We start from the raw sequence: 16907 nt of genomic DNA on the forward strand, positions 1-16907 counted from the left end.
TGATCGCTATCCTGCACTATGGAGAGTGGTTCAGAAGCTCCTGGTTGCATTTCCAGCTTCATATTTGGTGAAATGTGGTTTTCAAGCAAAGAAAACTTCTCTTCAAGCAAAGAAATCGACTCTAGATTACTAAACGTGGTGATTTAAGACTCATGTTAAGTGACTTTAAACCAGACATTGGGAAACTGGTATCACTTCATCAAACCCATCCATCACATTAAGAATTTACAGAATAGTGAGGTACTCTACCCTAGTTACTAAATGTGGTATCTAATATTTTTGCTAAATGACTATCAGACTTTGAAAAGATGATATCTCTGGATCAAGTTCATCAATTATGTTTAATTGAATAAACTAAAAAAATGTAATTGGATTTTGAATACATATTCAATTGTTACTGTTTTGAATTTTATTGTTATCATCTTCCTTAGTGGGTCGTTGAAAACCGCTATTCTGAATAATGATTTTTATAGTGTAAGGTAGGGGGCACTGGGCATGAGTTTATGGAACCAAGGGGGCGGTTACCTGAAAACGTACATCATTCCTGTCATAAAAGCCTTGTTCCTAGAGCATTCCCAGCCTGACCTAGGAAACAAGACCAGCATCCTAGGACTTTCTAGGAATGGGGCTTCTATGGCAGGAACCACAGAGCTTGTTCCCCCCCACCTTCCTTTTTCTGTTTTTCCTTCTTGGTTTCCCCCACCTGGAAAAATGCCATATAACAATGTGTGGATACCAGGATTCTTCAGCAAGAGAAGGAGCCAGAATTCCTGGAGAGCTGAGTAGTTTGAGAACTGAGGTTTCATCATATGCCCCATGACTCCCGAGCTAGCCAATTTATATATGGCTGAATTTGAGAAAGAACTCGTGTCCTCTGAGGAGCCATTTGCAGAACAACTCTTAGTGTGGCTAAGGCATATTGACAATGTCTTCACTATTTGGAGAGGGGAGGAGAAGGATCTGTATGCATTTACTACATGGATCAACTTAAAATATGTAAACATCTAATTTGACATTCGTTATAACAGCTTGGGAATCCACTTTTTAGATTCAGAAGTGAGAAAGGAGAGCCACAGCTTAAGACCACTGCGGCATCCGTGGGACCACTGCCCACGGATGCCACAGCATATTTAAGATCCGACAGCTCGCATCCTTATTCACTTAGGGGGAACCCTCCCATATGGGGAGTTTTTAAGATGCAAGCATAACTGCTCCAATGATACTGAGTTCAGATAGAAATCTCACACATTGTCCAGACAGGCAGGAATCTCGTACATTGTCCAAACAACCTGGCAAGAGTGATTCACCAGAATTTCAACAGGGCAGATAAAAAACAAACCACAAGCTGATCTTTTGGGAGAACAGAAAAAAAAACCTCTCAAAATGGATCAATTACAGTTTGACATATACTGTAATTATATCATAATCCGCCTGCAAGGGAGCATAAGAAAACACTGGCATATCTTACGACACTGTCAGGATAGGCCTTTATTTTCTTTCAGAAGAACTAGCAACATCAGGGCTATGCTGGTCAGGAGTGATTTCAATGAGCACAGGGAATGCCCTCCTAACATTTTAGGAGGTGCAACCATATCTAGGGGTGATCACCCATGTGGAAATTGTAGCTATTGCAAACACACTTCTAGAATCACATCATTCAAAAATCCATCCAATGGTGTAACATACTTTAAGACATTTTTCAACCTACAGGAGTGTTTATGTAATTTATGCCATCCAATGTACACGTCCAAAAATGTAGGAAAAAGTATCAGACCCCTTAAGAAACGAATAGGAGAACACCTGATTAATATCAGAAACAACAGACCATGTGCTACACGTGTATGTTATTTTGGGGGAAAGAAACATCTTCTAATAGATCTTAAGTTTTGGACACTGGAAAAATTTAACCATAAGAATGAGAAGCAGCTGCTAAGAAAGGAACTGGAGTGGATTTTGAATTTGAACACCATGTCTTCACAGGAGTTAAAGGAGGAGTTAGAATTTCTACCACTCCTGTAACTGCCTGTAAGTTTTGAGACACTCCCTGGTGTTTGCAGCTCAGTCCAGATACGGGAAGACCTTAAGCGAACTGCTATAAGAAACACAAAGAAAAAACTTGTACAAAAGTATAAAAACATAGCCTTCAGCTCATCCCATCTAGTCCCAGAGACATGTTGTAAATAATTTCTGCAGATATTGTTACAAGTGAGTATTTAATATTTTAACTGTTTTTTAGTAAATATATGAACAGACCTTGCTTGCAATGTCATACTGTTTTATTGTTTATAAAACAGGCACAAGCCTTGCCTGCAATGTGCTTTTTCAATTGTAATGATTTTAATGCTTTGTTCAGATATGTATTGTTCCAGCCCCCTGAAGAATGCCTAACAGAAAGCCACACGCTGAAACACATTGGGCATGTTCACAATAAAGTTGTCTACAGCACCCGAAGATGTTTCTCCCTTTTTCTCGTTCATCTTGGAGGGTTACCCCACCCCTTGTACTCTGGTTTTATTGCATCAAAGCAGGCGCCAGATCCCTGAAACGCTCTTAGGCAGGTGTTGGATTTGAATGGCGTGAGTTGAGACCACACGAGCAGTGAGTTGCATGTTGTAAGAGTTGCATGCACAAACATGTGCGGCCCCCGCAACTCCAGAAGCCACTCCATGCGGCCCTTGTAGCCAAAAAGGTTGTGCACCCTGCCCTAACACCAGAGTAATTCCCAATCAATCGTTGCTCCTGAGGGACTTACTCCACACTTACGAAAGTATGCTCAAAAGTGTATTAGAGAGACACATATCCCAAGCAGGCATGGTGACGTTCCCCTCTTATGCTTTCCTCTCTGTTTCTTGTTTGGCACTAATCTGTTTGCTGCAATGTCCAAGTCAGGAAACTATGGTTAGCACTTGCTGCTGCTGCTGTTGTTATTATTATTATTATTATACTTATTTGTATTCCGACTTTTGCCCAATGCTGGGCTTCAAGGCGGCCTTACAAAGTTTAAAACATACATTGGGGGGTGGAACTTTTAAAATACACAACAAAATTATAAGACATTAACATAGATGGAGGTCGAGATTATTCTCCAAAGGCCTGCTGGAATAAAAAAGTTTTAGCCTGCTTCCAAAAGCCCATCAAGGAGGGAGCCAGCCTAGCTTCCCCGGGAAGAGAGTTCCAAAGCACTGGAGCAGCCACCGAGAAGGCCCTCTCCCATGTTCCCACCAAGCGCACCTGTGAAGATGGTGGGACTGAAAGAAGGGCTTCTCCAGAAGATCTCAAAGCACAGGCAGGCTTATATGGGAGAATACAGTCTTTCAAATAACCTGGACCTGAGCCATATAGGGCTTTATAGGTCATAACTAGCACTTTGAATTGTGCCCGGAAACAGACTGGAAGCCAGTGGAGCTCTTCAAAACCTCTTCAAAAATACTGGGAAGTGATTTTCTTCTATTCCTCCAAACACAGCTTCAAGAATGATCTGAATTAAGCCATTGTGTTACCTCCCTGTTTTTAAAGGCCTCAACAAATGAATCTCAACATTTGCTCACAATAACTGAACAAAGCAGTCCAGTGTACTATTCAGACATTACTTTGAACCTGGAGGAGGGGGGGAGAATTGGTCATGCCTCCCCCCACACACATGCATTTAGAATGATTTCTGAACAGTCCTAGACAAAAAGACCTATTACATTTATAGATGAGTAACTTAGAAATATGAAGTGATGCATGCATGGTCATACAAGAAGAGCCAAGATGTTAATTTCAATCCCAATTTTGGTATCGATTTGCAAACCTAATGTGTCACCTAGTTTAATGTGAATTCTTCCCCCCAACAGCTGAATATTTGAACAATAATAGGACCACTCTCATTTCTCACTCCCATCAGAATTTCTTGGTTACTTAAAATATACAAACCTATTGCAAACCTGAAGAAAAGGGACTCTCATTAGGAGAAAACTGCTAAGGTAAGTCCATTTTTCAGAACAACCTAGCTCAACATCTTCCTTTACAAATATCCCTATGGAAAGAGTCCAGGGATAGTTTGCACACAGCATTTTAATGAAGAAAATGCTGATGTCAATGAACCGAAGGAACAGCAATTCCCTCCAAACAGAAGCACTCTCATCAATACAATTCTATCCCCCAATGACTAATTAAATATAAGTGATTTCAGATAGGGAATTTGTATGCAATAATGTGCGGCTTCCAATTCCATTTAAAATGAAAAGCTTGGTTTCATAAACAAATGGTAAGAATCACTGAACTAACTTGAAGAAAGAAAGGAAGAAAGAAAAGGAAGGCAAATAGTTACTTATGCTAAAATCCACACACGTAAAACAAGTGACACCACATTCGTTCAGGCATTCCTAGGAAGACAGATGAGGCTTCAGGAAAAGGAACGTACCTGTGACCACCATGACAATCTACTCCTGTTTAATGAATTACACCTATCGAGGTCTCCTTTTCTTCCTGCCATCAAGCTAGTTCTTGAGTTAGGAACCCTCCAAAATCAACACAATCAAAATGTGGAATGCTAGCGAGGAAAACGTTGCATGCACATCGAATACTTTTATGCAAGTGGGTTTGAGTCCCCTGGAGTACCTGACGATTACAGACGGGGAGAAGGAGGTTTTCTCGCTACGCCACATTTGTTGATGCTTTGATAGGAATCTGAATGGAGTAGGGGTGTGGGAGAGAAGCAACGTTTATCTCAGCTGCTCTCCCGCTACTGATCTTTGCACAATATAAGCTATAAAGCCATATATAGACTGTATACAGCATGGTGACAGGCATTTTGTTAGTTCTGGAAAAAGAAAGAGTATGGTGCAACTCAGAAGCTTCAACTCCTTTACATGGATTTAGCCAAAAGGGAGGTCACTTGCTCTTTTGTAGGTGTTCTGCAAGGCAGAAACAGAGTATTTACATTACTTTCAGTAGGAAGGTCAAAAAGTTCTGGAACAAGGTTTTTCAGGAAATAAAAATAATTACTGAAGGTTTGTGAAACACCAGAACTAGCCTTATTGAATATGTATGTTAAAGAAAACAGAGAGCTAAAAGAAAAAATATTAATAGGGTTTATGTTAACAGCTGCACGGCAAGTAATAGCAGGAAACTGGAAGACAGCTGACAATATCGCTGTGGAAAAAGAAAATCTGGGACATAGCAATAAACGAAAAGTTGACACAGAAATTAAGAACACATACAGGGATAAAGAAAAGAGACACCTTCAGGACAGACTGGCAAAAATATATAGACAATATGAAAAAAGGAACCAAACAGAATAACTATGGTAGAAGCCTATAGAAATCTATGGGACTCAAAAACCAGACAACCAAAAATCTCCTTGAAATATTTTGTTGGACTCGTCACAACTAATGAAATAATTAAACTCTGCATGTTGTGCTGGGATTTGATGTAATTGACCAAGCACGGGGAGGGAACAGGAGGGGTTACAGAATAAGTATGGATGTTGTGTATCATAAAATAAATAAATAAATAAATAATAGAACTCAATTTTTTCTGCATAAAACGAAGTTCATCCTACCTCAATGGAAGCAACGTGGAGTAAAGTCTCCCCTTTATGATTTCTCTTGGCCAAGAGATTATTGGGAGATTTCTTGGTGCAAAGCTCAATTTCCAGTGCCTTCTTTCGTGTAGGATTATTAGACAGAATTGGCATTTCTGGTGTTATTTGACTCCTCACACTCTGAAAGCCTTCAGACTTTTTCAAGATGCTAGCAGTCAGAGTAGAAGGAGAAGAGGTTTTTCCAAGGGAGTTTTTGGTGGACTGACTCGGGGACTCTTTCAACAGTGATGTTCTCCTGCAGGTACTCTGCTCTTTCCTCCTGGGACGTTTAGATAGAGAAGTGGGAGATCCCATTTGTTGCCTGCCACGTTTTAGCCGAGCCATTTTGCTTCCAGAGGGGAGGCACTCTTCAGACGTCAAGCTTTCCTTAGCAACGTCACATGTAGAAGACAAGTTATCACTGCTGCTCTTCTCCGTGGGTTTCACAGATGCATCACCACCCATACCAAGTTCATTCTCATCTTGTACAAGCCCCATTGCAGACCTATGCCCTATTTTTGGACTAGGACTGGGGATCACCACTGTCTGACTGCAAAATGACACCACTGTTTCCTTAGTTTCACTCAGGGTCCCCTCATCGTGGCCACTGATTTTCTCCTGCCTTCCCTCGAGCAAATCCCATTGCTGGTTGATGTCTGTTAAAGTCTTTTTCTTCAGCTGCTTTTTACATTTTGGCCGAGATTTCTTATCCTCTCTAAAATGTTCTTGATGAGGAGGGGAGGAAAGAAAGTCATACACAGAAGTCGAGTCATCAGGCTGGCTGTCCTTGCCCATCTTGGCTTGCTGTGGCTTCTCCGGCCTCTTCTTGAAGGTAAATCTCATCTTCTTACTACGAGGACTGAACCACATTTTGATTTGCTTCTTAGTTCCTGCCTCAGGATCTATGTCTCCTGGAACAGCCAGCTTATCTACAGAACCTGGTGTGGGAAAATAGATTAAAGAGGAAAAAGAGCCATTAACAGTTATAACAACGTATGGCCTGCTCATACTCAAAATACTAAGGTCTGGTAACACTAGTGTAACACTAAGGTCTGGTAAAGCTGGGCCAGGGCTGTCCTACTTCAGATGGACAGTTAGATGTTACAAGATTGAAAGCTCTTCTATACTTTCTAAAATATCCTCAGGCATGCTAATTGCTTTACTCACTCATTCACATACGGAGTCAGTTCACATGCAGTGTCGTTCCCATTGTGCTGAACTATGGAAAGAAGCCCTGTGCTTGTGTGCCCACTTGCCTTCCCTGCTCTGCTTATTTCGTTACTTCTTGGTTTGAAGCAAGCCACACTTTGCCATTACATTTGAACCAACAAACTATGGTTTGCTCTTCCAAATCAAGGAGAGGGAGGAGAGGGAGAGAAGGTCCATAGCTCAGTGGTAAAGCACCTGCTTTGCATGCAGAAAGTACCAGGTTCAGTCCCTACCAGTAAGGACTCCTGCCTGAAATCCTAGGCAGCTGCAGACCATAGTGAGCTAGATGAACCAATACTCTGATTCAACGCAAGGTAGGTTCATAGATTTAGCATGCGAGCACCTATAGTGTCACACCTTTTATTGGCATTATATCTGAATCTGAGCCACTGTCACTCTTGTTCTAAGAGGGATCCGTAGCCTGATTCAAAGCCAACCCAAGATGGGAGGCGTTAGCATCCATCAGAGTCTCACAACTATATGCACTGCTATAGGGAACACTATTTGGAGAACCGAAGGACTACATAAATAGCTCTCCTCATATAGGCTGTAAAAAAGAAAAGAAAAAAGACAGACACATTATGCTAAGATTTTAGCTGCTTAACATCCTGGGAGCATGGGCATGCAAATCAAAATGTGTAATACTTTAAAAAGTGTAGTCCCTTGAGACTAAACGTAGTTAAAATTACTTCTCCTTCACTGCATTAAAACTCCAGCTACAATTTTCTTTTCTAAGGATATAATGGGTTTTTTTTAACCCTTTCATGCAACCGCAGGAGTAGACTGTATAAGTATTGCAGCAAAGGGGGAAATAAAAATCCATATCATCAACATACAAATGAAAATTTGCAGAGAAAGGTAATAAAGCACAGAGCATCACAACTGCAACTTTCCTGAGCTCCTTAATGAAATTTAATACATTAGATTTAATGCAAGTCTCACTCTTCTTGAATTAGGATATTGGTTGAGAGGGGAAGTTACACCAATAAGTTATTGCCTACTCCAAGATTAAAGCAGCCTTAGGTAATGATGACCTATTAATTTAGAAATAGAAGTACCTCAGTGGTATATTGAAGCTGCCCATTAAAGTGCAGCTCCTACACAACTTGCCTAGAGCCACAGAATTGAAGGGGAGGGGAGGGGGGAAACCCTGGAAACAAAAAAATGTTCCATCGCCAATAAGCCTTCTTTCCAAATAAAAAACTTAGATCTAATTTTAGTCTAACAATGGCATCTACAAAGCTTGATTGCCGCCAGATTGAGAAAGAAAACACTCTGCAGATAATATTTACCTTTGCCTTCTTCTCTGTTTACACTTTGACAAGATTAATTGCAAAATATTTACCTTGATATAAATATTCACGGCCATGAAGCAGGCGAGAGAAAAACTAGCTCAGGAGAAAAAGCAGCTCAGTTTTGCTTTTAATTGCCTGCAATATCATAAGCAGGGCTCTGTATTCTTCAGCAATTCCACAAGTGCAGAAGTTTGCACAGAATCTGGGTACCAATCACAGAATGTGGGAGACATCGCCAATTTTTACTCATTAAATTTTTATTCATTAAAGATGTTTCTAGCTCTTGATAGGGATATAGTGGCTTAAATCAGACATCATGCCAAGCTTTGGTTTGGCACAGTGGCCAAATTGAGAAACTATAGGTTGCAGTCAGCTGGCAAGCCAGAATAAAAAAACAACCAGATATTATTTGGCTTGACGTCTGATTTGACAAATCAGCCATCGTCCTGCCTCCAGAGGCTGCTGCACAATCGAGGTGAGCATGAACTTGTGAGATGGAGAGGACAGAAAATGTTTTGTTTTAGTATTATACTGAAAGCTGTCTTAAGTATTTTTATTAAAAGAGGAAGGCAGGATATAAAATTGTCTTAAATAAAAAGAGAAAAATATGAAATAATACAAGCATGTCTAAACCATGGTTTGCCTACCACTGGAAGTACAAAACTACGGGGTCTAAAGTATGGTTAGCACAAGCCATAGTTTGGCATGATGTCTGGATTGAGGTTTCTCTACTGGGATGAAGAGCAGAGTAATAAATGTTAATAATAAAATAATTAGTATCTGCAAGAGATTCCATGGTTCAAGGGATGGAGCTTCTGTTTGTCAACTACATTACCGTATTTCTTCGATTCTAAGACACACTTTTTGCCCTAAATTAACAGCTCTAAAAATGGACTGCGAAAAATAAATAAATTAAATAAATAAATAAATAAATAAATAAAAATGGACTGCATCTTAGAATCGATGGCGTCTTAGAATCAAAGAAATACGGTATTGTCCTTTGTTTTAGTACGTCCCGTCACTGATTTGGATGGCTCAAAAGCGGGTTTGATAAATCCTCTGAGGAGAAGGCTATCCAAAGCTATTTAGTCCTGGTGGTTAAGTTCCTCTGCAGGGGCGTTGCTTTTCCTTCCTGGAAACCTGCGGCTGCTTTAACCTCTGAGCTCCAATGAGGGTTAACGACTGAATCCGCCCCCCTATATGAGGGTTTGGGGGGTGGGGTGGCGGCACTTAGGAGGATCTTTTGCCTGAGGCGGCGCAGAAGTCACTCCGAGTCAATAAAGGAAACGGAGCCATTTGCGTCTTCCCCGCCCCTTCTCCCTCCCTTCTTAGGCGCGAAACCAAACTCTGGCGTTTCCCGCCCTGGATGCAGCGGAGAGCGGCTGGAGGTTCGTCTCCCCCTCTGTGCTCAGGACCCCCGAACCTTTCAGGCTGCCCCTCGGCCGGCCCCCTCCTGCCCGCAGCCCCTGCAGCTCCTTCCTGCCGCGACCCTGGGCTCAGCGGGGAGGAAGCAGGAGGGTGGCAGAAGGGCTCTTGCTTCGTCCTGCGTTTGTGCAGGGAGGGCGGTGGGGTTTTGCTTTGCAGCAGAAACAAAACTCCGAGATGGAGGGCAGACACAGACAGGAAATTCAGGCAGCTTTTGACAGGAAACAAGCTACCGTATTTCTTTGATTCTAAGATGCCCTTTTTCCCCCCAAATTAACATCTCTAAAAATGGGGTGCGCCTTAGAATCGATGGCGTCTTAGAATCGAAGAAATACGGTATATAGCTACAAGGGAAAAAGGTATAGTTAATGTATCTGGTTATTTCCATCATTCTACCATCACAAGTGGAACTCGCAACAAAATGTTACAGTGTGAAACATTCCTATCCAGAGTTACAGTCTGCCAGCTATTCTCTCTTCCAGGATACTCCATTCAGTTTCCCCCTCCCTGGTTTTCGGTTTTCTCCATCCCCAAGCCAGTCAAGCATTCTATGCTTGCTGAGGGTACTCAGTTGTCATGATTGGGGGGGGGGGGTGTGGGGGGGGGAAGCAGGGAAACCCCCTTAGGTTATTTTTGGTAAAGCTTTTTTGTACTTTGCCAAATATTGGGGATGCCCAAGGCTGCCAATACTTTCCTCTTGTGTGCTGATAATGCTCTTTTAGCTACATAGGTACGTTTCCACACTCAGAAAATGAGGCTGCTGTTAGTATACAGTAACACCTGAAAAAGCTTTTTTTTTTTCATCCTAGAATATCTTTCAAATGGTTAACTTCCTCCTCTTCTGCTTTGTGTTCAGTCCTAAAAGGGTCTGTTTCCCATTTTTAAAAGGTTTAGATGGCTCTATGTTTAAGGTTTTACCTGGATTGCTGATGTTCCTTTTTTAGCATTCTAAAACTGAAAGTTACCTCTATAGCTAAAGCTGAGACAGTTCAACCAACCTATTGTCATAGGCTGCAAGATCATAGAATCATAGAATAGCAGAGTTGGAAGGGGCCTACAAGGCCATCGAGCGAACATAAAGCCTCCATGTTGAGAAGCAGCAAAGAACTCAGGATGTCTATTTGTAGAAAACTTCTGGGGGCATCTGACTATATGATCTGATTGAGCAAGACAATTCTTACATGCTTTAGATAAAGTCATAACTATTGAAGTTCTGTCACAATCACATCTACTCCAACACTTAAAAGGAGCATGTTGTGTGTGCATGGGAGTGAACCCCCATCGGTCTATGACTGTTATCCCTAGATTCCACCCCCTGAAGCCAGGTTGACACACTAATCTAGTGGGAAGGAGACACCGAGGTTAAAAGCAGTATTTGTATGGGGAAAGGTTCAACACCCCCAAGCACCCTTTTGGCATGTTAAACTGCAATCTCCACTCTCTGCTTTAGGTGTGATTGGAGCAGACACATGTTTGAAGTGTGATTGGAGCAGACACATGTTTGAGGACATGAGACTGCCTCCATGGTTTTTAATTTAAGATTAACAACTTGGTGGCATTTATCAACCACAAAGCAGGAAAATGAACCCTTCAGATTGAAGTTCAACTGTGTATGCATTTTAGTAAACTTAGTAAATATTCGAAATGCATTACTGAATTCACTGCATTTCCTACAAACTCATTCCCAGTATTGAACAGCTAAAAGACTTGAAGAATTGGATTCTATCATAAGAAACTTAACCAAATTATACCCATATAATAAGCCTTGGGACTATTTTATAGCTTGATAAAGCAAACTCAACAGTTTATTTTTTAATATTGTACATTTAGCCATAGATTTAGTATTCATTAGCATAAGATGATATATGAATCATCTCTGCCTGAACTGAAGTGGGATTACTTTCTACAGGAGGAGCCCAGGTTGTGTTGATATTTAATACAATACTTGAACTTAAAAATATTTCACAGCAGAAAAAAATGGAGATCTGGATTTATAGCTATAGCGCTGCTTATCTATGATTTTCCTGCAAAGCACTAACAAGCTATGGAGTGGGAAAGCAGCAATTAGAAAAATGTGGTTTAACTATCATTAATCTGTATCAAAAGAATATAATGACGCACATTGTGTGCCACTAAAATTATTCTCTATTATGGGTTTTCAGAACAGAAGTTGAGAAATCTTTTTGACAAACTAGTCGCTTATTAAAAACCAAAGCAAAGTGCTTTGATACCATCTGTGCAACATTAGCGCCTTCACCAAAGTATGATTAGTTTGTATGTTAAGCATTCAGCACTGGGGGAATAAAAATTAGGAGAAATTTCCAGCTATTCAAACACTCATTTGGAACCATTATGAAAAACCTTATCATACACATGGAATGCTGTGCAATCCATAACAGAAAGAGGTCAAAATCACCTCCTCTGCATCACAACCAAGAGAAACTGAACTGGGACCCACCCCCACCCCCCTCGTAATGTCTAGCTTGTTGTGTTACCCACCTGGACCAGCATGTGCTCAAAAGGACATGGCCAGCACCTGCGGGGGGGGGGGGGTTAAAAAAAACACCCACAACAATTCAGCTCTCCACTAAAGTGAGACTGCATTAAGAAGAATAGGTAGAATTATAAGCAGTTATCAGGAAAGTTTACAGCAGAATTGCTTCTCTTTAAAGTAAGCTGATCCAAGAAAAATAATAATCAGCTGAAGTAGTCAGGAAGCTCATTTTGAAAAAAAAGTTAGTGTAAATCAGAGTTCTTTATCTCCAGTATGCCACATACTATGTCCCTCAATTCAACAAGTTCTTCCTAATTACCCACCTTAATTACAATAATTATACATTTTAGAGTAAATGCAGGTAATAAGGTTCACTTGGAAAGGATATTGTCAAAGACGGTGGAACGAAAAGCTGTGCAGCTGACGGCGATGACAAAGCCGATAATGACAATAATTTAGGAGAGCCGTTTACCTTCTCCCAAGGATGGAAGAGGAAGAAAAGGATTTGGGCATATTGAAAAGAAGGGAGGAGGGCAGAGTCAAATGAGAATTGTTACTGGTAATCACAGCTTCACAGACAACAGATGGGGGACTGCTTCTTGAGAAAGTTTTCACTTATGCCCTTAAAAGCTTGTTTGTCAACTTCTTCCTAAGCTTCTCAACGCACTTCAGTCCCCCAGTTTGTTTACAAGATGAAGAGGTTAAAACTGAAAGCAAGATGGGAAGCCCCAGGTTATTCAGGGCCTCTTTTTCCTGTTTTCAATTTATAATCAGAGACTTGACACACCTCCTTGATCTTGGATTGCAGAGTCTTGTGGCACCTTAAACAACTAATAAATCAATTACAGCACAAGGTTTGTGGGCTCAAGTGCACTTCATCAGATGGAGGAAATGTTCTCCTCAGATGGCAGGTATAAATACAGGCTGGTGTAGAGAGGTCAAATGGGATCAAGTAGAAATAAAATGTAAAAGACACAATCTGTAACAATTATGTTAAAGCTTCAATGCATGCAAAATAAGTACACTAACCACACACTGCAACAGTAATTGACGATAATATATCCTACTACTGCTGGAGTAATTAACACCTATAGTGTGATAGGAAGCTATTACCACAATTAAAGTCAGAGGTGATAGAAAGGACTTGCCTTTGCAGAACCCGGGTTGATTCTTCTTCAGCAGGACCTGCCCTTCTTATATGCTTACTGATTTTGTCTTTAATAATGCTTTCAAACAATTTACCTGGAACAGATGTCAAGCTAACCGGCCTGTAATTTCCTGGATCCCTTTTTGAAAATTGGTGTTACATTGGCCATCTTCCAGTCCTCTGGTACAGAGGCTGAGCTTAGGGACATGTTGCATATTTTTGTGAGGACGTCCGAAATTTCATATTTGAGTTCTTTGAGAACTCTAGGATGGATGGTTCAGTCCTGCCAGACAAAGTATCCATAAAGAAAAAGCAGAAATTGGGCCTGTTCAGACAACACACTAAGCCATGGTTAGGCCACTAACCATATTGTAGTAAATGGTTAGTGATGGTGTTTAAACCATGGTTATGTAGCCCCCATGGTTTGGATTAGCTCCCTCAGCACATTAAGCCATAATGTTTAGCTCAAAATGCTTAACCACCATGGCTTAGCGTGTCATCTGAATAGTGTCATTGTTATGCTAACACTAACATGGTTTGCACACTAGTAAGCCAATATTTGAGGCTTTCTGTTATGTGCAAATATGACCAGAGTTCCTTATTCTCTCAGTATTTTATCAGTCTGTAAATTCATTTTAACTTTGCTGTTTTAAAATTGTATTTTAAATTTGTATTTCTGCACTGCTGCTGATTTTATGCTGGTTGTTTTTATATTGTATTTTTATATCATGTTTTTATACTGTTGTTTTATGCTTTGAATTGGCTTTGATTTTTGTGAACCGCCCAGAGAGCTTCGGCTATTGGGCGGTATAGAAACGCAATAAATAAATAAATAGTTTTCCCTTAGTCATTGCACTGGCAAGGCAGAGAATTTTATATGTCAGCAAAGAGCCATTGTAAAAACTTGGCAAAATATAGCCACACTGTGGTTCAATACCAGCTCACCAGGAAAAAAAATTAAGTCTTCCCTACTCAGAATTTAATTACATGTAAATTAAAATGAATCTTCCCATTTCAATTACCTAATTAAGGCATTGTGATTGTCACCTGAAGACAGTTTCCTAACACTTGACTTCTAAGATTTAATTTTCAAGCAGTCATCTTAAGGTAATATCCAAATTCAAACATACTAAACAGTTACATTAAAGAAGCACTGCTTCAATTTAGTTAAGACTTCTAACACTTGAATCTTCACATGAGCAGACAGTTAGCAATGTTTTATTCTGCAAGGTAGCAATGAATAAAGAGGTCAAACATGATCATAGAATCATAGAATAGAAGAGTTGGAAGGGGCCCATAAGGCAATCGAGTCCAACCCCTTGCTCAATGCAGGAATCCACCCTAAAGCATCCCTGACAGATGGCTGTCCAGCTGCCTCTTGAATTCTTCTAGTGTGGGAGAGCCCACAACCTCCCTAGGTAACTGGTTCCATTGTCGTACTGCTCTAACAGTCAGGAAGTTTTTCCTGAGGTCCAGCTGGAATCTGGCTTCCTGTAACTGATTTAATTGATATTTTGAAAGCAAAGATTTTAAGTCATTTCACAAATTCCATTTTAAAGACAGCACTGCAAAGGAAGAAAAGATCTAATTCAAGCTTTGTCCTAGAATGTACTTTCAACAACAAGTGAATCCTTATTTTGAAAAATGTTGTTCTACACCCTTCATAGAGCCCATAACAATTTTAAAACAAAAATAAAGAGCCGTGTACCACCTAAAAGACTAACAAATTTTATTGTGGCATAAGCTTCATGGAGTAGAGTCTGCTTCATCAGATGCATGAAGTTTTATTAGCAGTTAGCAACTATATAAAGCTTAAGTGCATGGTAAATAAGTACACTGACCATTTACAAAAACACTATTTGAATAGCTAAATAAATTGTAAGCCTATGCGGCAGGGTCTTGCTATTTACTGTTTTACTCTGTACAGCACCATGTACATTGATGGTGCTATATAAAATAATAATAATATATAATAATATATCGTGGGACAGTAAGCTCTGATCGGAGATGCCAGACAGACTGAGCTTGACTCACCCATGCTGAGAGGAGCATCCACTCTTCCCCACGTGAGCAAGTCGCATTACTCATCCTCCCTGATCTTATCTCCGATGTCAGAATTGGAAGTAGCAGAACGCACACTCTTTCCCACGCCAAGGCAGGGCTTGAAGGGGGGCAGCCCCAGGAGGCTGGTGGGCTGTGCTGTGGTGCATTCCTGTTCTAAAAAGTTCCCCATCCCTCAGGAGCTGATTTTATGGAACAGGGGGCTTCAATGGTGAAGGGGAGTATCTATGAAAATATAGTGACTATGAGCAGAATGTGAGCAGAAGTGCTTTTCCCAGGGGCACGCTGGGAGTTGTATGCCTTTTTTCGGTCTAAACATGCATAGGATTACACCCTTAATTGATTTTTAAAAACAAACAAAAACATGGCCACTAACATATCTTTTATTATATTTGTATCCCATCCTTCCTCAAAGGAGCTCAGACTAGCAAACTAGATGGGGCTGTTCCCTTTTCATCCTCACATCCATGCTGAGCTGCAAGTTCAGAGAAGATGACTTGGGTAAGGCCGTGCAATTAGCTTTGCGGGTGATAGGGAATCATCTGGAAAGCATAAATACCAATTATCCGATGTTGATTTGCTAAGTTTTCTTTTTATAAAGTTAGCAGCTGCATCAGAATATTTTCCTTTTCACTTAACCCACCTCCCAAGATCGTGAAAAAAGTTTGCTGCCTGTGTTCTTCATGTCACCTCCCCCTTTATATCACTATTCTAGTAAGAAGTGCTCTAGATTTGTATCTGAAACCCACTGAGAAAGAAGCTAGTATGAAAGCAGCTTGAAGGAACTATATTTGATCCTGATTCCTGCAACAGGCTTTTCTTGAACAAATTTTAGAAACACTGAGTTCCAAGAGCCAATCCTCACATTATATTATTTTATAGGTTTTCAGACAGGATGATCTTCTTTCATGAGAGTGGTTCTTTGACTGGGAAATACGGCATCCAAAAGTGTAATATACTCGATTTCCTATAAACCATGTTCCTTGGCACCAGACTCCAAACATCCACAATATAGAGGTCTGTAGGAAAAATGCTGCAATATCTTATCTAACCATAGGAACTGCACAGGGACAGGGGATTGACTTGTGGAAGTGGGACCAGGCTTGGAATATATAATGGGCAAACTGACCCTAAGAAATATAAGCAAGCATAAGAATGCAGAAAACCTACATTATTTTTAAGCATTTTATCAGGCGATAGTCCAACACCACCTGTGAAATGTGACATTTTCATCTAAATTCAGTAGATTCTGGTGAATTGCAGATATAAATGCTGCATTAGCCTTTCCCCTCTATTTGAAGGAAGATCTCAGTGGATTTGAGAAAGGAGAAGAACATTCATATTCTGCTGTAAAATTCCAGGACCTTGCATTAAATGGTCTTTCAGAAATGTGCCCCTTTTTTGTCCTTTAAAAACACACATTGGCCCAGGCATTAAAGAACCATCATTTCACTTACCTGAGACGTCCCTGCCCTGCAGACTCTGCAATTTGATATATAGTTTGACGATGTTGTCTAGCTGCCTGTTTACTTTTACGTCTTGTACCATGGCTGGTGTGCGACACACTGGGCAGGCTGTGCCAATGCAATCACCTATGCAAGTTCTGAAAGTCAAATAGAACGAGACGTTCACATGGAGAACCAGCAATAGCTTGTGATAGAAGTGTCTAAAAGAAAGTCTTTACAGGAAAACTAAAACAGCAGATCAAGA

General features: G+C 40.5%; 1 protein-coding gene across 1 annotated transcript in view; it reads right to left on the bottom strand.

Annotated features, from left to right (window-relative positions):
• Positions 1-16907, bottom strand: part of BARD1 (BRCA1 associated RING domain 1) — a 61947-nt gene that overhangs the window by 36068 nt on the left and 8972 nt on the right. Inside the window, exons 3-4 of the mRNA XM_063118560.1 lie at positions 16655-16800; positions 5546-6504 (exon numbers count right to left, since the gene is read on the bottom strand). Of these exons, the coding sequence (XP_062974630.1) occupies positions 5546-6504; positions 16655-16800 (1105 nt within the window). The remainder of the gene's footprint in view (positions 1-5545; positions 6505-16654; positions 16801-16907) is intronic.

The sequence above is a fragment of the Elgaria multicarinata genome, chromosome 2, assembly GCF_023053635.1.
Source record: "Elgaria multicarinata webbii isolate HBS135686 ecotype San Diego chromosome 2, rElgMul1.1.pri, whole genome shotgun sequence".
NCBI classification, from domain to species: Eukaryota; Metazoa; Chordata; class Lepidosauria; order Squamata; family Anguidae; genus Elgaria; species Elgaria multicarinata.